The 21,676-nt window shown below is 36.0% G+C and overlaps 1 protein-coding gene across 7 annotated transcripts in view; it reads left to right on the top strand.

Moving 5' to 3' along the window:
• The window catches only part of LOC106879265 (serine/threonine-protein kinase OSR1), a 229,606-nt gene that overhangs the window by 89,228 nt on the left and 118,702 nt on the right, over positions 1 to 21,676 (top strand). For 6 of the 7 annotated variants that reach the window (XM_052969990.1, XM_052969999.1, XM_052970001.1 and 3 more), the window contains exon 3: positions 12,769 to 12,874. The exons of the other annotated variant lie outside the window; for it this stretch is intronic. In XM_052969990.1, the coding sequence (XP_052825950.1) occupies positions 12,769 to 12,874 (106 nt within the window). The remainder of the gene's footprint in view (positions 1 to 12,768; positions 12,875 to 21,676) is intronic. 7 annotated transcript variants of the gene reach the window in all.

Here is a 21,676-nt window from a genome sequence, read left to right as displayed (position 1 = left end):
ATATATATGGTAAAAAGGAAAAACAAAAGAAAAGTGATTCAAATTCTAATTAAAAAATTGATACAAAACCAAATCATTGAATTGATTCACTGCGAAAGTAATGTTGCAAAGTAGGATCAAACCAAAATAATTTTGAGTGCAAAGGGTGTTTCTTTTTTTTTTTGTTTTGTTTTTTATGAGTGTGGAATATAATTGGTGGGTATGCCCCTTTAGCAAAGCTGTACCCCAAAGACTATTTCTCCTCTTTAGGAACAGAAAATGCTTCAGTTTTGAACAATTACTGACATTTTACAAAGCTCAAGTGAGTCACGCTCTAGAAAATAGCTCCCATACACCTGGTGTTGAGGATAAAGCTGTTACTACTACCCATACAAACATCTAAGGCTACTTTCAAAAGAAAGCCACATATCTGATTGACATGGAATCATTGACCAATACATCTTAATTTCTTGCTCAGAGATGCGCTAACTCTTCACATTTGTTTTTCTACCACTACTACAGTAGCTACTGCTTCTTGGTGCTTGGTGGTTGCATACCTCCTTCAGCCAAACCTGCCCAAAACACCTTTCCTTTGTTCTCTTCAGCTATAGCTTAAATTCACCTCCCGTTAGCCTATATCAGCTTTTTCTTCCAATCTTTTTCCCCATAAAGTATCACCCCTTCTGAAATTTCTCCGCCTTGTGTTTCCCCTGCAGTCATTTTGTTGCAATTGTTGAAGATGAACATGAACCATCCAGTGAAACAAACACAACTGTTGCTAAGAAGTAATGCTTTGGTACTATACAGTTTCAGGTTTAATTCCATTGTGTGGCGCATTGAGCACATATCTTTTACAACAGCCTTATGGATGGAAAGGTGAGAAAAAAAAAACAAATAAAACAAGGCATGGCTGTGTGGTAAGAAGTTTGCTTCCAAACAACATGGTTTGGGGTCCAGTTACACTGTGTAGCACCTTGGGCAAATGTCTTCTATAGTCTCGAACTGACCAAAAACTTATGAGTGGATTTGGTAGATGGAAACTGAAAGAAGCTTGTCATATGTATATGTGTGTGTGTGTGTGTGTGTGTGTCCCACACACCTACTGTGGAATCTGAATCAAGAACACAAGGTGCTGGAATAAATACAGCATGACATTTCATCTGCCACTAATGCTGCTGTCAGTAATAATAATAATTTTTTGAATGTAGCACCTACAGAAAAATGCAGGCTACAAGTAAGGCACCTTCTTATTGGAGCATTGGAGAAAATAAACCAAAAAAACAAAAACAAACAAAAAACCCCAAATACTAAAAAAAGAAAGAAAGAAAAAAAGAAAAACCAACCAAAAACAAATGTTGATTCCCATTGATTTTTAACATACTCACTTGTATGTAAATTTAGTAGGAAGGGCATAGTCAATTATATCCATTCTGCATTGTCTATATTTTTCAAAACTTTTGATCAGCTGATCTTATTGTACTTAGCTCCCCTGTTTTTTAGTTTAAAACAAAATATTTAATTTGAAAATCTCAGTTAACTGAAAATTTCCTGTGTGTTCTATTAGTTTCATATGTATTTAGTATTCAGAACACCCCAGAGTTATTTTCTTTCAGCTATATTGTTGATCCCAGTAAATTGACTGGTATTTCTCTTCTACCCCTGAGGGTTAAAAGGCAACATTTGAACTCAGAATGTAATTAGTTGTAACTAAATACTAACTATATATTTTGCTTGGTACAGTACTGTTTCTGCAAATCCATTGACCTAAGTAAAATTAATAAACTATTGAATCTGAATCATAGACTTAGCAGTTGCCCACATCACTTCAAAGTGGTTTCTTTTGATATATGAACACCAGTTTTGTTAAAGAAATCAACCTATTATTTTATTGATTCTGGGAAGATATAATTCAAAGCTCAGTGGGTTAGTAAACAACTACTCTAAGACATTGTCCAGTAAACCACTATATTTGCCAGTAATAATTATAATAATAATATCTTTGGCTGAAAGCCATAAATTTACAAGAAAAGAATTAAGTCTTATATTTGATTGTTACTTATTTTATTGAGCCAGAAGGCATGAAAAACATTTAGGTTTGAATCTAGATTGCAGAGTGATTTAGGTCTGAATTTAGATTGCAGAACAACAAACTAAATGTTGGAAGGTGTTTTATTTAATTTGGTGTTCTACTGTTTAATAATTACTTCTGATGTAGCCATGACCATGTGATTAAGAAGTTTGCTTCAGTGAGACTGAATTGGATTCTAGCCTTATAGGAATATCTACTGGGATAGTCTGTTCTTCATTTCACCCTGTGATATTTTACCTTTAAGTTGGGCCATAAAACAAGCTAATCTTGAATCCTACATGAATGTATTTGCAATGCCAACCATAACTCAGCTCTGTGACACTGGACTAGATACATTACTAGATACCTACTTGTCAGTAAGCAATGCATTAACCCTTCAGCATTTAAACCGGCCATATCCGGCCAAAAGTATTCTGCCTGTTTCATGTTCAAACTGGCCAGATCTGGTCTCTCACACCAACCCTACAATATTCTTTTAAAAATTAACAGCTACCTCATCAAAATCTCATAGCTATAAGATAATGTATGATTAGTTCAAAACAATGTAGATGAAAAAGCATTAATTTTGACAGAATAATGCGAACATTAAAGGGTTAAGGTAATTATTTAATGTTGCCCCCTCCATATTTCCAACTTACAAAAAGACCTGCTATGTGAACTTGTTGCTAAGTGTGCAGTAACAAAATGCTTAGAAGGAATTGGATTAGAGTAAGCCTTAAAGCAGTAACAAAAGCAGACATCCCGATGGCACATAACTCATCTTTGGTGAACAATGAAAAAGCTAAGGTCAGTCAGTGTTTTGACATTTTGGACCACCACCACCACCACTACAATGACAAATGTCTTTCTGATGACATCGACTGAGGTAGAAATGTGTTCACAACTGTCCTCTTATCTCCAGACAATAAGCCCTTTTCCTCAATCACACCAACTTGGGAAAATTTGTGATTCTTGAGATTATCTCCCCTCCTGATATGTGGCTGGTCTTAATTGCTATTTGATAATTATGACATTTTCTCTAGAGGCAGAGATGATTTTAATAAACCAAAAATTTATGTTGTATGGTATTTGATGTACCTCTATTTGTCTATTCAAATACATGCTTCTGGTCACTCTGAGTTATTTCTCTTATTTTGTTATTTTGTTCCGCATGCATGCATGCATGTATATATGAATGTATGCATTCATTCATTCATTTATGCATGCATGCACACATGCATCCATTCACTCACCCATATATGCATCCATCCATCCATCATCTAGATAAAGAAATTTGGCTTGAATGGAGAACATAACGGCATGCTGAATACATGAACAGGCCCTCACTGCTGAATTTATTGAAAGGAATATCTATATCTTGTACAAATAGATGACAAATGTCTCCTTTGTGGCTTATTTTCTGAAACAATACACCACATTATATTAGGATGTCCTGAGATCCTTTCAAGCTTTGGGCCTCATGGAAGCAATGTCTGAGACCTTTGGCATTATGTCGTGCTTGGGAAGACTCATCAAGCTGAGCAAAATCACAGTCGTGACAGATACTGGTGTCATGCAAATTAGCACCCATGTCAGTGGAACGTAAAAGCACCCCGGTGTCACGCAAATGGTACCCATGACAGTCGCATTTAAAAGCACCCATTACACTATTGGAGTGGTTGGTGTTAGGAAGGGCATCCAACTGTAGAAAACCATGCCAAATCAGACAGGAGTCTGGTGCAGCCTTCCAGCATGCCAGCCTGATCAGACCGTCCAACCCATGCCAGAATGGACATTGGACATTAAATGATGATGCCCTAACTTCAACAAAATAGTAATGTATTGAAGGTACATCGCTTGGAAATGATATGGAAAGACAACAAATAGAATGAGTTTTATTAATGGAATCAAATCCCTGTTGACCCTTAATACCATCCATATTTCATAATGTATGTCAGAGCATGTACTGACATAAAAGTCTGAGAGTTACTGAATTGAAATGCTACCTGTGATTCTAAATATGTAACTTAAATATGTCACATATCAAAGCGATGAAACGTCATACTCTGTTTTGGTAAACATTTGATCTATTGTCAAATACAAGCATAACCCAAGGCTGACAGGCCCAGAGTAACGACCTTGAATGACATATTTACCAAGAATAAGTAAATGGAGAATGCGAAGGGTATGGTGATCTGGGTTGATTACATAAAGCGATGGACTTGAGTTCAGCTTGACAAATCCAAAGCTTTTATTAAGGATCACGAATGCATGTAATAAAAAAAAAAAAAAAAAGCCAACATTGCATCAACTGATGCAGTGTCTTAAAGAGATGTAGGTTATTTTGAAATGAGGAAAATGATTAAAAATAAATGAATAAATAAAAATATTAGTTTGTGGAAGATAAGGATAAGAAACTATGCCCATGCCCTTTAGTGTCTCTTTTAATAGTGTTATTGCTATAGTTCATGTTCAGATAGAACATTTGCAGGGAAAAATATTAGATATGAGTTATTTGTTAGTTTTCTTTTCTTTTCTTTTTTTTATTCTACTGTCAACACTTCCATCACTAATAATGATGTCATTGACAAATGATCAATTATATTCTCGAATAAAGTTAGTTGCTCTTTTCTGGCAAGGCTGACTTTTATTAGCTTCTGGTAAATAAGAGTTCTTGCAGTGAAACTGCAAACAATTATGAACTTTTCTTTGCTGTCCCTGCTATATGAATGTTAATCTTGCTGTTGGTAGATGTAGAAGGAACTGTTCCACAGTCACATTCACATCCAATATGTAAAATGCAGGCATTAACAAATGATAGGCTTACTGCATTTCTTATCATTTACAAATTACAATTAATCCTTTTAATAATCCTTTTTTACTATAGGCACAAGGCCTGAAATTTGTGGGGAGGGGACTAGTCGATTACATCAACCCCAGTGTTTCACTGGTACTTAATTTATCAACCCCAAAAGAGGCAAAGTTGATGTCAGTGGAATTTGAATTCAGAAAGTAGCGACAGATGAAATCCTGTTAAGCATTTCACCCAGTGTGCTAACAATTCTGTCAGCCTGCTGCCTTATTAATCCTTTTAATAGTAACCTGCTTGAGACTTCCCCTGGTTCCATTAAGATTTCATATCAGTTCCAAACAGCAGCTTAATAATGACAGTTATTTTACTGAATTATTATTTTCAAAATTGTTTGAATCAAAGACTGTACTTTACCAGAAATATGAAAACAAAAGGGTGTGAACATGTTTCAGTATTGGTTTCAAATTTTGGCACAAGGCCAGCAGATTTTTTGGGGAGGGGTTAAGTTGATTAAATCAACTCCAGTACTCAACCGGTACTTATTTTATTGACCCCGAAAGGATGAAAGGTAAAGTCTACCCCAGTGGAATTTGAACTTGGAGCATAAAGATGGACAAAATGCTGCTAAGAGCATTTTGCCTGGTGTTTTAATGATTCTGTCAGCTTACCATTTTAAGGACATTTTTCAATATCAATTTGTATTCTTTTTTCTTTGAAAGTAGGTGAACTGGCAGTTAGGGATATTGGGTTCTTAATACTAAAGTTGTGGTTTTGAATCATGGACTGGGTGGCATGTTGTGTCTTTGAACAAGGCACTTCCTTTCATATTTTTGGTCCACTCAGCCTTCTCTTCTTTCAGCTATCACACCCTAGAGATGGAGCGTTAAGAGAGTATCTCTATCTGCTTGTCACTACATAATCAGTCACCTAAAACAGTTAATGAACCCATGGTATAAGCTATGAAGTCACCCTCAATTCTAGTGAATATTTTTACCCTAAAACATTACTAAATTTTTTTCAAAAAAAAAAAAAAGGGCTGGGGGATAACTTTGCATTTCAATGTCAGTCAAACCTTTTGGTGTAAGTGCATTTCTTTAAATGGAATTTTTGACACATACTACTTAATATTGGTTTTACAGATAGTAATTACCACAATAGAATATATATTGAAGGGGCATGGCTCAGTGGTTAGAGTGTCGGTGCACAATCATGAGTTCGGTTCCTGGACTGGGCTCTTGAGCAAGACCCTTTATTTCACATTGCTCTAGTTCACTCTGCTGTAGAAATAACTTGCAACATCACTAGTACCAAGCTGTATTGGCTTTTACTTTTCTCTTGGCTAACATCGGTGGTGTTGAGAGGGCAGGCTGGTATACATGGGAGTCTGCTGGTCTTCCATAATCAACCATGCTTCGGAGGGAAAATTTCTAGGTGCAATCCCATGGTCTCTTTTTTTAAGAATATATATATTGACCATAATGATGTAGGATTTCAACATAAGCTAATGTGATCTCTAACAATTCCATCCAAATTTCCCAAAATATAATCCAGATTAAGAAAATAGTGATAATATTTATTAGGCAATTATTCTTCTTGTGACAGTAACATATGAAGATTACTAATTAATCAGATGATAATTATTGCTTCTTTGATTGTAAGGTTAACAACTAAGTACAACTGAGTGCCAGATCATACATGGTTTTTAATTATATATTTGTTATATGAGGCTTGGTGATTCTGAGATTGTTGTGCTGGGATATTGGCTACATAGTTACAATTTCAAACTTTGTCACAATCATTGTATGACATCTTTAGCAGTTGGCTTGCCTTCAGTCTGCTTAGATAAAGGTAACTTAAACTCTACTCCTTATAATGGAATGGGTCAGATGGTTTTGCATATATATCTTTTGCTTCTTTCACTCTTTGGAATGCAGCCATGAAGGGTTTAGTACCTACTCTTAAGCCAGGTACTTATTTGATGAGTCTCTTTTTGGTGAACTGCAAAGTTATGGAGATGTAAACAAACCAACTGGTTGTCAAGCAGTGGTGGAGGACAAACAAATACACTGCCTCCATACTCATATATACATAACAGGCTTCTTTCAGTTTCTGTCTGCCAAATCCATTCACAAGACATTGGTTGACCTGGGGCTATAGTGGAAGATACTTGCCTAAGTTGCTGTGCATTGGGGACTGAACTCAAGATCACATAGTTATGAAGCAAGTTTCTTACCACACAGCCATGCTGGCACCTATTTAGTAACATTTTAAAAATGATTTATAAAAAAAGCTTTTTTGGCTGGAATAGAATTCAAAATCATATAGGGCATTCATCTGCAATCTGCAATATATCATGGGTGTTGTCATGTAATTCTGTAGAAAAATGCCTAACTCTGTATTAGCATTGACTGTGATGTACTTTCCTTGACTTCCCTTTACTGTTGGTAAACTACTGCCTGGCATGCTGAGACATGTTCTCTAGCTGATTATTTAAATAGACTTGTTTATTTTTCATGTACACTTTGTGTGTGTGTGTGTGTGTGTGTGTGTGTGTGTGTGTGTGTGTACATACATACATACATACATATATATATATATATATATATATATATATATATACACACACACACACACTCACACACACTCACATTCACCCATGTGCATGTACACTCATGCAAATGTAATGTATGTGTGCATGCATGCATGTGTGTGTGTGTGTGTGTGTGTGTGCATGCATCAGCGCATAAAAATACAAAAACAGCAGCATGACAATTGCGATAAAGCTCACTTAAATAAATAAAACATTATATACATATTGTTGGTGGCAATGTATTCATTGGGATAAGTATTTTTAGTTTTGAATCCCTTGATTTTGTTTACTGATGTATATCTCTGTATAACTCAAGATTGCTAGTTTCTTAAAAAAATATATTGTTGCCTACAACAATAGTTACCATAAAATATATGAGAGGAACTTTACATTATGGGGTGGAATATACAAATTCCTCTAAGTCAGACTGTCTTGTAGCCTCAGCAGACAAAATGGAAAAGCTGTTATCCTGCAGGATGGCAAAGAAGATCTGCTGGAACAGCCACTCAGATTTATGGGGCTTGCACTTGTGAACAGCCATCTCTGCCCTGATCTCTCATTTTTGTATTAGTACCACTTGTGGGAACAGTTGTTCACAAGGTTTTAAGTTTAAGGGAAGTATTTAACAGTTTGCCATACATTCAGGGATTATATTTTCACTGATTCTCATTTGTTGTTGCATCCATTTAGATCTAACCCCCCCACCACCACCACCACTCCACTGTTTCTTGCCCACCAAAGTTTTTCTGGGAAATGTTAATCCCACTAGTTTTGGGTGGGTCTGCTAAATTCAGTGTCATTGTACAAGAAAAAGAAAAAAAAGGAAGAAAAAGAGTAGTGTTGAAGCATGGTTACTGTTTGGTGACTGAATCCAGTAAAAGAATATCTTTCATTTGGATTGGCAGAATCATTAGAGTGTCAGGAAAAATGTTTTGTTTGATTTCTTCCACATCTCCATGTTCAGAGTTCAAATCCTGCTGAGCTCAGCTTTGCATTTTTATCCTTGTTGGGTTGATAAAATAAAATACCAGTCAAGAACTGGGATCAATGTAATCAACTAATTCTCTCCATCAAAACTGCTGGCTTTGTGTTTAACCCTATAGCATTTAAACTGGCCATATCCAGCTACAATAGTCTACCAGCTTAATGGTCAAACTGGCCAGATCTGGTATGTCACACCTACCCAACACTGTCATTCTAAAATTAAACAGTCACATCATCAAAGTCTCAGAGCTACAAAGTAATGTATGATTAACTAAAAACAACGTGAATTAATAAGCTGCACATTTGACAGAATAATCTGATTGCTAAAGGGTTAAACTGGCCACATCTGGCTAAAATATTCTACTAGCTTTATTTTCAAACTGGCCAGATCCAACCTCTTACACATACCATACAATGTCATTCTAAAAGTAAACAATCACATCATTGAAATCTCAGAGCTATAAGATGATGAATGATTAATTCAAAGCAATATGAACTAATAAGCATTACATTTGACAGGGTGACCTGAATGCTAAGGGGTTAAATTAGAACTAGCTACTAAAGGAGTACTTCACAGATTTTCTGTTTGTTGAGGGAGTCATTTCTCAACAGAATGGAGCATAACTTTATATTGTCGACTTACTGTAGAAAATAAACAGTTGCAGGAACATGGAGAAAATGAAGGGATGGAAAGGACTGGAAATAGTGGAAGTGACCATTACAATTAAATTTTGTAGTTATTAGGATGGGACTTTGTGAGGAATATTGGCTGAAAGATAAAGATAGCAAACTGCTAGAATAATTGTGAATATGAGTGCAAATGTTAATACTAGCATTGTGCTTGTACCATGAGTATTGTATTTAATTGTTTAAGCAAAATACAATTTATATAACTGATATTTAACAGTTAAGTAGTAAGTGAATGGATCTTTTGTTGGTTTTGATGATGAAAATTTCAAGTTGTGTGATTTATGGAACTTCTTTTGCCAGTCCAAATAAGACATTCTTTTATTTGGACCAAGTGCATGGCTTAGTGGTTAGTGTTGAACTCACAATTATAAGATTGGTGGTTTTGGACAAAACACTTCATTTCACATTGCTCCAGTCCATTCAGTCGGCAAAAATAAGTATTCCTGCAACAGACCAGCATCTCATCCAGGTGGTGGTGGGTACATATGCCACAGAATCCAGGAAACCAGCCCTATGAGTCTATATGACTCTGGAAGGAGCTTTCTACTTTTTTTTATTTTTATTGTTTTATTGAGTTCAGTTACTGAATTGAAGCCATGCTGGAGTATTACCACTTCCTTTTGTTTTTGTGCTTTTTTTTGGCACATGGTGTAAGTGGATGAGTATCCTACAAACACTTGTATCCTTAATGTAATCATCAGGTAGAATGACAAAGCCAGCTATTTGAGCTCACATGTAGAATCCACTTTATGAGCTTTCACAGTTTCTATCTTCCACCCAATTGTTTCCAGTTATGAATGTTCTGCTAATATGACTTGGATAAATTGTCTATTACTGACTGCACCGGTTACAGCAAAGTAAGTTTTAAGAAAGCCCAGAAATAAACAGTGTTCCTAGAATACGCTTCCTTTTTCTAACTATTTTAGGCATTAATATCTCTTTTGCATGGAATCTAGGCATGGCTGTGTGATAAGAAGATTGCTTTCCAACTACATGGTTCCAGGTTCACTTCCACCGTATGACACCTTGGTTAAATGTCTTCTTCTGTAGTCTCAAGCCGACCAAAGCCTCGTGAGTGGATTTAATTACTGGGGTCAATTCATTCAACTAAAAGTTCTTCAAGGCAGTGTCCCAGCATGGCCACAGTCTAATGGCTGAAACAAGTAAAAGATAATACCTAGTCTCTGTAAATTGGCAAGCTAGCTAACTTACTCCTACTCCATCACTGATCTTTGTATCCTTATATTATTTACATTTGATGGATATTTGTCCTCATCTTTGTTGTTAACGCAACGTTTCGGCTGATGTACTCTCCAACTTTCATCAGGTGTCCTGGGGGAATTTCGAACCTGAGTTCTCATTCCTAAGCTATTTTTCCAATCTTATTATTGTTAAGGTCACTGCCTGGAATTGGACTTCGAATCTTGGGGTTAGTAGCCTGCGCTCTTAACCACTATGCCATATGTCTGTGGGCAATTATGGAGTGAATTTTAGGGTTTATAAATCTAATATTTTCCTATACTTCCTTAATACCAGTTCCCATATGCTACTCATATCTGCACTAGGTCTGCTTAGGAGGTTATTATGTCCTAGCATATGTGCTGCCTTTTTGAATTTTCGTATTTTCTAGTGATATTCTCTGTCTATTATTTTAGCTTCATCCCACAGTGAGAGGTGGTCTCCGTTTTTCCATACATGATCAGCTATACCCGATTTATCAATATCTGCTCGTGTCACAGCTTTGCAATGTTCCTCTACCCTTATTTTGTGGGGGCGGCATGTTTCGCCTTTGTATAACCTACCACAGCTGCATAGGATGGAGTACACACAGTCTTTGGTCATATTCTCTTCTATTGGTGGTTTTACTCGGAGATATTTGCGAAGTGTTGTATTACTCTTGAATACTTTCCTGATGTCATATGGGCTGCATATCTTTTGTATCTTTTCGGAGAGGCCTTTCACATAGGGTAGACAGACTGGTTAGTTTATGCTGGGAATTGAACTCATAACCTCATGCTTGTGAACCCAATATATACACATATATAGGGTGTTCAGAATGAATTTGGCAGTTTGCATAAAAGGAAAACAAAGCACAACATCTCATCCAAAAGTAAATGTGTTTAAAAAAAAAACATATTAAAGATATCAACTAGATAACAGTTTACTCAAAGTAGCCACCCCAGCTTCCACTGCAGCATCAAAATGGCTCTGGAATTTGGCACAGGTGTTCCTCACTGTGTCATTGGGAAGACGTTCGAATACCTCCTTGCTCTTGGCTACAAACTTAGCCTTTGTGTTGCGGACAAAATGGTTGGTGTCTTTCTCAACTGCACTCCACACATAAGCAATCCAGCGGATTACAATTGGAGAAATTAGTCCATGTTATATCTTACAGCCTTTTATAGTGTTCAGAGGCCATAGACCTTGGCCTGAAACTAGATAAAATAAATAAATAAATGAATATATATATATATATATAATCATCACCATTATTGTTTTTGTCTCCACTTTCCTATGCTTGCATAGGCCAGGCAAAATTTGAGGCAGGTTTTTTTAAGTTGGATGCACTTTCTGTTGCCAAATCTCACCTATTTCCAAGGAAGGTAATATTTTCCCTATTTCCTCAAATATGAACTGCATAATGCTTGGACATGTTTCCACTGGTGATTACAAAAAAACAAAACAAAAAATAATAAACACCGCTTGTATGGTGGTGATGTAACGTTTGTTTATAATTTGCAGGTAATGTCAAACAAGGGGGTCAAGAATACACCTATGCACATACACATGCACACACAGTGGGTTTCTTTCAGCTTCCATCTACCAAATCCACCCAAAAGGCCACAGTTGGCCTGTAACTATTTTAGAAGGCGCCTGCACATTGTGCTACGCAGTAGGACTGAACCTGAAAATATATGGTTGCAAAGTGAACTATACATACATAGAAATACGCGCACACTTACTCATACATGCATTTACATGTACACACACACACATGGAGAATATGTAAGCAGATTTATGCATTGTTCAATAGTTCTTGATGTGTACATGAACACACACACATTTACAGACTTGTACGTTTTCATTTTTGCACATAATATAATAAACATGTTATGTTTGAAAAGCATTAAAAGATGATGTATTTTTTTCTATACGTTTTAACAATAGCAATAATGTTTATTCATTAATGCCCTCTGTTGGGCCTCAAAAGATTATTCCATGTTCTTTCACAGGCTCTCCCGCTCATTATGGGATCAGTCCATAACATCAGCAGTGTTAAGATTGAGCTCTTGATTTACTACATAAACGTGATGTCTGTGTCAACCTGACACTAAGAACTAGAAATAGACATTAATGTATTCCTGTATTATTGTGTGAATACGTGCATATGCGTATGTATTCATAAGGGTTTGTTTAATTTTTGGGGCTGGTTATTGAAACGAAATTCATAGTTCTGTTTGTTGCCTTTTTTTTTCTATTTTCAGATAGGACCAAAAGAAAAAAAAAAAAAGAAAACCACAATGATGTTTTAACAAATTCATATTTTTATTTACTTATACATGCCAACATTATTATTATTATTATTTTTTTTTTTGTTCTCTCTTCCTTACTGATTTTGTTTATTATCTTGTCTTTATTCAACAGAAAGAAATTCAGGCTATGAGCCACTGTAAACACGAGAATGTGGTTGCCTATTACACATCATTTGTAGTGAAAGAAGAACTGTGGGTTGTTATGAAGTTGTGTGGAGGTGGGTAGCTGTTTTATTTGAAATCGATATAATGATGCTTCTGAAAAGAGTGACTGCTGATAAATAGGCAAACTTTAGTATTTATATTTTTTATAAAAGCATTTTTTTTTTGTTAGTTTGCATAGACATTGTTTAAAATTTTTCATTTTCTAAATTGAAAGACTGAATTTATGATATATAGATTGAAATAAAATATTTATTTCCAGACTGTTGTACCAAAAGTATGTGATTTTTTTCTTATTGTTAAGTTGTTACATATACATACATAGGTATTATGCATGTATCTATACATATATCTATACAGTGGGGGGAATTCTTAGCCATGACGTTATACAGGCATTAATCTAATTCAAACAGCTGTTTAATGTAAATTTGTGTGATTTAATAATGATTTATATACACTATCTGTTTCTGTTGGGACTTAGATTTCTCAGCCTGTAAGCACAACTTTTGTTTTGAACAAAATGTACTTATGATTTGTTGGTAAGGAGAACAAAACTGTTGGACATGAAACAGCATCAGAATCTTTTCCACTGAAAGCAGAACTATTGTTTTTTTTTTTGTCTATAATCTGTATTTGTAGATAAATACATAAGACTTAAAATTGTCAAAAATAAATTTAAAAAAATCTAAAATTGTTACCTATAGGTGCAGGTGTAGCTATGTGGTAAGACACTTGCTTCTGGGTTCAGTCCCACTGCATGGCACCTCGGGCAAAGTGTCTTCTACTATAGCCTTAGGCTAACCAAGGCCTTGTGAGTGAATTTAGTAGCTGGAAACTGAAAGAAGCCCATTTATATATATATATATATATATATATATATATACAGGGGCTGGACAAAATAATGGAAACACCTTAAAATTTCAAACAACCCTTTAAGCATTCAGCTTACTGTATCAAATATAGTGCTTATTTATTCTCATTGTTTTGAACTAATTGTGCATTATAATTTTAACTTTGTGATTTCATTGATGTGATTGTTTACTTTTACAACAACATTGTAGGGTAGGTGTGAGAGGCCAGATCTGGCTGGTTTGAACATAAAACAGAATATTTGGGCTGGATATGGCTGGTTTAAATGCTAAAGGGCTAAACCTCGCTGGTACCTTCACAGAACTATATCTTTGTTTTAGTCTCAATAAGCATTTCATATAAATACTATACTTTTTGCTTAAGGGAGCAAGCTGTCAGAATCGTTAGCACACTGGGCATAATGCTTAATGGTATTTTGTCCGTCTTTACATTCTGGGTTTAAATTCTGCTGAGGTCGATTTTATCTTTCATCTTTTTGGGGTTGATAAAATATGTACCATTTGAGCACTGGGTTGATGTAATTGACTTAACCCCTCTCCTGAACTTGCTGGCCTTGTGCCAAAATTTGAAGCCAATATTATTTTTCTCCTGCAAAGTCATGAAGAACAATTTATATTCATCAAATGAATGATATAAAGCATTAGCACCTTTGTGGTTAGCTTTGTTAGGACATTTTTTTTTTTCATCACAAACTGACTTTAGCAGAATGGACATTGATATTAACAAAAGTGCTCATTACTAAGAGGGTTATGCAACATCTAGAGGATTGCACCAATTAGACATATTTCTGAGGTGTTTGTGAGCTTTAAAACTATTTATCAATTGATGATTGTATTCAAGAGCCATCTGGCGTTTGATACATGGCTCTCAACAGTTTTGGTCAATAACCAGAAATTGAATCTCAGTAGCTTTGAAGTTTGGGTGCTTGTCTACTGAGTTCAAGCCCTACTTTATGTACTTCAGTGTGCCTCTATTAAGACTCTCCTCTCATTCTTGCCTAATTCAGTCAACTTAAGCAGGTTTCATTGTTATTTCATATTTGAATTGTGAATAACAGGAAGCTCATCCAGCTGTGAAAATAAGTTTTCTAGTGATATATGTAATATTAGAATGAGCTGATTGGGCACAGCAGTCTTGGATGCAGATGATTTGGCATGGCTGACAAGTCATTCAGGGACGGTATTTTTTGGTGCTGGAGAGACATGCACACGGACATGTGGGCAGAGAGTTGTACAAACCACAGCAAAAATATGAGATATACTACAGAGATAGCTAGTTTTCTCTGACTGTGCTTGTGCATGGAAAAGCGGACGTAAAATAAAGTTCCTTCATGAGACATAAACTCATTAGGTTGGTTTCCTGGATTTTGTAGCAATGCGAAATGATGTGTTTTGCTCAAGAACAGAATGCTTCACTTAGTCCAGGAGTTGAAACTACAATTTTACAATCATGTGCCCAACACCCTAACCATTAAGCTACACACCTCCACAGATGTAAAATGATCTTTCATTCAAAACATGTATCTTTAAATGTAGTAATAGATTCTGTGAATTGAAAGTGAGTAACCATTTGCTCACTTTTTGATCCACTTCCTTCTTTTCTTTGTGGCTCTATCTGTGTTCAGTTTTTAAGTAAATATATTTATGTACACACACAAATCTATATGTGTTTGTGTGTGCGTACATATGTATGCATGCGATGTTATTGAAAAACGCTAGAACAACAAAATGTTTGTTGGATAGGAAGTTCATTATGAAATCTTCAGCACGTCTTCTTATTGGTAAACGATTTAATGTGTTGTCTATTCTTGTGAGAGAGAGAGAGGGGGTGGAGAGAGATAGAGTAAGTGAGTGAGTATGTGTGGTGTGGGGAAGCATAGAAAACCAAAAAAAAAAAAACAAAGAAACAAAGAACTAGGATGTTGTGATAAATATTATTTTGTGTGTGACTTCAAAGATTGTGTAGTAATGGCCCTGCAATAAAACTGCACTGATGGCACTCACATCAGTTTCCTCTGTTGCTGATTGATTGATTGCAGAGGCATTGTACTTTGGTTGTTTACGGTGTATGGGTTGTTGTAAATGTTTGGCTGTTTTATTGTTTTTTTTTTTTTTGTTAATTTCTACATACAGTAACTCAACAGCATTGTGAAGCACAATTTTCAGTTAGGTAGGTAGGGCATATTTATAGCAACTTGGAAGCTTTTGCTCAGAAGGCTCTTCTATTTAAGACCAAAATTTTGTGTGTGTGTGTGTGTGTGTGTGCGTGTGTGAGATTTAATTTTCCAAACTGTTGATTCTCTCTGTCACTAGTCTGAGTGTCTTAGTGTATTTGTTCTGATGAATGAACACACAAGAGCAAGAGATTCATAGTAGCTATGGAGTGAATCATCACCTTCAAACAAATAAACTGTATTATATATATTAAGTATTCTTTCTCTCATTTGTGTACACGCACACACACATTTATATGTGTGTGTAATTTGTATATGTATAGGCACAAGCATGGTTGTGTGGTAAAAAGCTTGCTTCTCAACTACATGGTTCCGGGTTCAGTCCCACTGTATGGCACCTTGGGCAAGTGTCTTTTATAGTGTCAGCCTTGAGTGGATTTGGTAGACAGAAACGTAAAACAGCCTGTTGTGTGTGTGTGTGTGTCTTTTTGTCTGTGTCTGTTCCCCCAATTACTGCTTGACAACCGGTGTTGGTGTGTTGAAGTCTCTGTAAGGTAGCAGTTCAGCAAAAGTGACTGATAGAATAAGTACCAGGATTAACAAAATTAAGTACTGGGGTCAGTTCATTCAACTAAAAGTTCTTCAAGGCAGTGCCCTAGCATGGCAGCAGTCGACATTTTTGTTCCACATCAATTATAAAATCTTGACTAACATACTGTTGTGCAAATACAGTGAAAAATAGAACTGTCTGAAAATTGTCTTTAAAATATTGATTAATGTGACAATATATGCATCACCACTTGTAAAACTTGATATGGATAAGTGCATACAAAATATCTCTAGGTATCCAAGATATGTCAATATGTAGAAGGTCATATTTATGTGTGCATGTATGCATATATGTTTGTGTTGGCAATCAGTTTAATTGACCTTTATTATTGTTTTTATTTTATTTTATTGGAGGCTGAAATACTGAATCAATCCTTTTAGCATTTGAAGTAAGAACTGTGAAGTATTTTGTTGATTATTTTCCCCACCATTCATGTCAGCATTTTTTGTCTGATAATATTGAGAAAATAGGTGAAAATTTATCAGGTAGGTGTAGATTATTCACTTAACAGCAGTAGAATGCTAATAGTTACTGTATTAAATCTTGAGAGTGAGGAAAGACAGATTTGATTTTTGTAATTCAGTCTAGGAACCAAGAGGGTCAAAACTAAATGTTGTCTTGCTGTCTCAACCATCTTTGTGATGATGATGATGGTGGTGGTAATGATGATGATAGTGACAGTGGTGATGAACATATGATCCAGACTACAATATTAGGGAAAGGTTTATAGTAGATTTAATCAACCTTAGAACATGATGGGTCCACCACAAGGTCCAGTCCTTGTGGTGGCTTCTGTACTTCAGTGACCCTGAAAGCTATGCCAGCAGAGTGCAAGTTCCTGGCAGGACCCACCATACTGGACAGGTCGAAGGATAGAAGCCAGACTAATATTGATTACTTCTTCCCTGAGGTAAAAATAGGTTTGTGTAGGGCCAACATCCCTACCTAGAAACAAGGAGTTACAGATGTATCAATGACTGTTCAAAACCGAGATACGAGAAAGAGAAAGATAGACTAGAGATGAGAACAGTGAAAAAAAAAACAAAAAAAAACTGTTGACAGCCTATGCTCCATAAGAGTGAAGAAAGGTTTAAATAATATGAACATGATGGATACTTAATTTTTTATTCTTCCTGGGTCAATAAAATAATAGTGAATCTCAGCTCACTTAGAACACAGAATGTAAAGGACTGCAGCTAACTACTTGGCAAGATGTTTTGCTAATCTCTCTACTGATTGTGCACTCTTTACATTGACAATCCTTTCTACTATAGGCACAAGGCTTGGAATTTGTGGGGAGGGGCAATAATCAGTTACATCGACCCCAGTACTTGACTGATACTTAATTTATTGACTCCAGTATTTGACTGGTACTTAATTTGTCGACCCTGAAAAGATAAAAAGCAAAGTTGACTTTGGTGGAATTTGAACTCAGAACGCAAGGCTGAATGAAATACTGTTAAGCTTTTCGCCCAGCATGCTAACAATTCTGCCAGCTTGCTGCCTTATTCTTTACGCTATTAATGATAATGCTTTTTAACATAGGCTTAAGGCTCATAGTTGGATTCATCCTACATCAGACTACAGTTGTTCAACACAACTCCTGATGATAATTCTTTTCCCTTGTTATATCACGAGTGGGTCTGTTGACGCAAGAAGGAAGAAAGGCAGAGTTGACAAGAATTGTTCATGAACTCTGATCGTCATGGTACTTGAGAGATTTTGGCTGGATCTCTGCAATTTTATTTTACGCTGCTCTACTGCAACTACTACAAGCACTGTCACTGCTGCTAGTGACAATGGTTTCTTTTGATCTGGGAATACAAATATATGATTGCAGAAGAGGAAAGAACCTACCTTTGATTTATTGATTTTAATTCAATCATTCTGTAGCTGACTTTATGCCTGCTACTGTGCTAGGTCATTACAGGACTGGGTCATTACATCACTGAGTCATTACTGCAGTGGTATTAGTCTGAACAAGTTTCATGTCATTCATTCATTCTCTTTCTTCCCAGTGTTCTGTGCCTTTGACTCTCTCTCTAAGGTTGAGGGGTAGCTTTCAAGCAAAGTAAGTGAGGCATTTGTTGTTGATGTTCAGAGTTGTTGCTGGTTATTGTTTAGTTGGAAGGCTTCCCTCATTGAACTGATTTAAGATCAAAAGTATTTCAGCCACGACAATCCTGTCTTGTTTTCAGGAATGCTGTATATAAGATTGTATTATTCAATATGTCCTATTTTTTAAATGTGGTATGGTATGATTTGAGAAGGGGATTTCGCTGCTTTTTCTAGCAGACCAAGTGACCATGTAAAGGCTTCCTCATTGGTTTGTCAAGTATTTGTGCTTTAAGGGTTGAGTGAGGAGTCACTTTGTGCAGAAAAGGAGCTTCAGAAGTTGCAGTTCTGGATATTGAAGAAGGGTAGAATTGGTAAAGTGCCAGACAGGATGCCTTGTATATCCACTTTGTTTTAAGTTAAGTTTCATCAGGATCCCCACCCCCATCCATTTGCATCCTTCATTGTCGTGTGTACCTATTATATCTTAGAAAGTGACTCAGCCAATTATACTTCAGTCTTACAAATTAATAGCTTAATGCTATTAATGCGGGTGACACGTAAAAGCACCCACTACACTCTCTGAGTGGTTGGCGTTAGGAAGGGCATCCAGCTGTAGAAACTCTGCCAAATTAGATTGGAGCCTGGTGTAGCCATCTGGTTTCACCAGTCCTCAGTCAAATCGTCCAACCCATGCTAGCATGGAAAGCAGACGTTAAACGATGATGATGATAATGATGATGAATGCCAAAGTAATAAAGATTGTCATTATTTTAAAGAGTGGAGGGTTGACAGAATTAGTAGAACATTGGACAAAATGCTTTGTACTGAGTTCAAATCCTGCCAAGCTCCACTTTGCTGTTCATTCTTCTGGTGTTCATAAATATCAGTCATGACACAGTAATCCTTCCTACAGAAAAAAAAAAAATCATTATGACTATTGCTGCTTTGCTGAAATGTGAACCTTTGAATTTATTTGCACCACATTAATGGATCATACTCATCTTATCTCTCTAGACCCTCTGCATTCATTGTATTCATTGTCAGTTATTTACTGTCATGCATCATCACACTTCATCCTATTTACTCTGCTTTTCATACAGATACCTCTTTGCCAACATTTCATGTCTCTAATTTCTGTAGTTCAAGGCAATGGTATACTGCTTACATTTGTGCTACTCTTTTATTTTGTTAAGTTCAAGGTGGGTGTAGAGTTTTTTGTTTACCTAACTTTTATATGTAGTTTCTTGCTGTCTTTCACTCTTTTACAAGTATATCACAAGTATGTTGCTGATTTCTTAAAGTTTAATTACTTATTATAAATCATTTACAACACAGAACTACAAATGCTTGAGCCTAACTTGCTTGTGTCACAGCATTTATGCTTATGTATCTTAGCATAGCTATTAAACTTCCCTGCCACAATTATGACACCCCCTGTTATTTATTTTTGATGTCTCTTTCTCATGCCGCATAAAAACTAATATCACTGCTAATCTGTTCATTCTTTTTGTGGAAAATAATTTTAGTTGCTTTTTTTTTTCTTTTTGTTTTCTTTTTTACAAAAGCCTATCCCAACCTTTTCACTTCATATTTATTACTTATTTCAAACAACTTACCTATACTCTTTCCCTGCAAGAATTCTGGCCAGTGTATGCTGGTACACTGATATCCTAACTCCTCTATTGTTAATATTTGCTTATAACTTCACAGTCATTATAACATTGTATTGAATGCTTAGCAGTATTCATTCTGGCTTTTTGTGCTCTGAGTTTAAATCCACTCAGTGCCAACTTGGCCTTTCGTTCCTTCAGGATCAGGATCCTTAGTTCCTTTCCTTCCCTGGTCATATAAACTCATAGGGCTGATTTCCTGGTTTCCTTGGCGTATATATTCCCCACCTGGACGGGATGCCAGTCTATCTCAGGGTTACTCATTTTTGTTAGCTGAGTGGACTGGAACAACATGAAATATTTTGCTCAAGAACACAATGTGTTTCCCAGTCCAGGAATCGAAACTACAATCTTATGATCCTAAGTCCAACACCCTAACCACTAAGCCATGCTCCTCCACATCCCTTCAGGATCACTAGGTAACGTATCACTGTAGCACTGGGGTTGATTCATTTCTCTTTCTCTCTGGAAGAAATTCAGCTGTGATCATGCCATGAGAGGCATGGGTTTGCCCAAGTTTTAAAAATACCTAAGACGCAAGTACTTCTTTGACTCTATCTGGAGTTGAGGGCTCAAAGCTTTATAACATTGCTATGTTATCATTAATCCTTCAGAGGAGATTTAGTAGAGAAACAAGATATCAGTAAATTGATGACTATTGCAGAGTGCTCCCTACCTGTCACTCACCATCCTACTATACACGTCACTAATATAACATTTGCTAACACTGGTAGTATTTTAGTTGTTGTTTAGCCTCAGATCAACCTTGATAGAAGAAAGTTGCATTCAAAGTAGCTTCTGCCTGGACTATCCTACTTATTTGGGGTTTTCTCCCTGTTTTCAGGACAGTAAGGTGTGATTTAGGAGAAATTTAATTGCTATTTCTTGCAGGTTAAATGACAATGGAGAGGCTTGTTGTTAGTTTGCAGTATTTTTCAGTTTACTCTATAATATTTTGGTTTTATTAGAAGACCAGGTGTATATATATATCAGAACATCACTAGAGTTAGATAACTTATCGTTGTAAAATTGGAGTATTTCACAACTCCTATCAGTTAATTTCAGCCTGATTGCTTTCCTAGTTGAAGACTTGCTGGTACAGAATGAAGAGTGATATCTCTCTCCTAAACTGGAAGCTATTGGGAATGAGATAAAGAGGCAGAGTAAAAAGCAGTAAGGTGTTAAAGTGAATAATAATGGAGTAGCACTGGCTGAGAATAAAAATGTAATGAGAATTTCAAGGTGGTTGGAGAAAAGCGAGTTAGAGAGTGGTATAAAAGACTGCACATGAAGAGATGGAGGTTCACCTTCATGAACTTATAAGCAGTACATGCAGCAAGGCGCTGTACAAGTCAATGGATTATGATTTACACACTACAGTTAGTGGTAGGTGAATTGGATATCAGTTTCAATAGATGTAAGAGTTAAATATATAAATATATATATATATATATATATATATATATATATATATATA

This window comes from Octopus bimaculoides, chromosome 1 (genome assembly GCF_001194135.2).
Source record: "Octopus bimaculoides isolate UCB-OBI-ISO-001 chromosome 1, ASM119413v2, whole genome shotgun sequence".
Lineage (NCBI taxonomy): Eukaryota > Metazoa > Mollusca > Cephalopoda > Octopoda > Octopodidae > Octopus > Octopus bimaculoides.
Note: the sequence above shows the minus strand (reverse complement) of the source record. Positions and strands in the feature narration are given on the sequence as shown.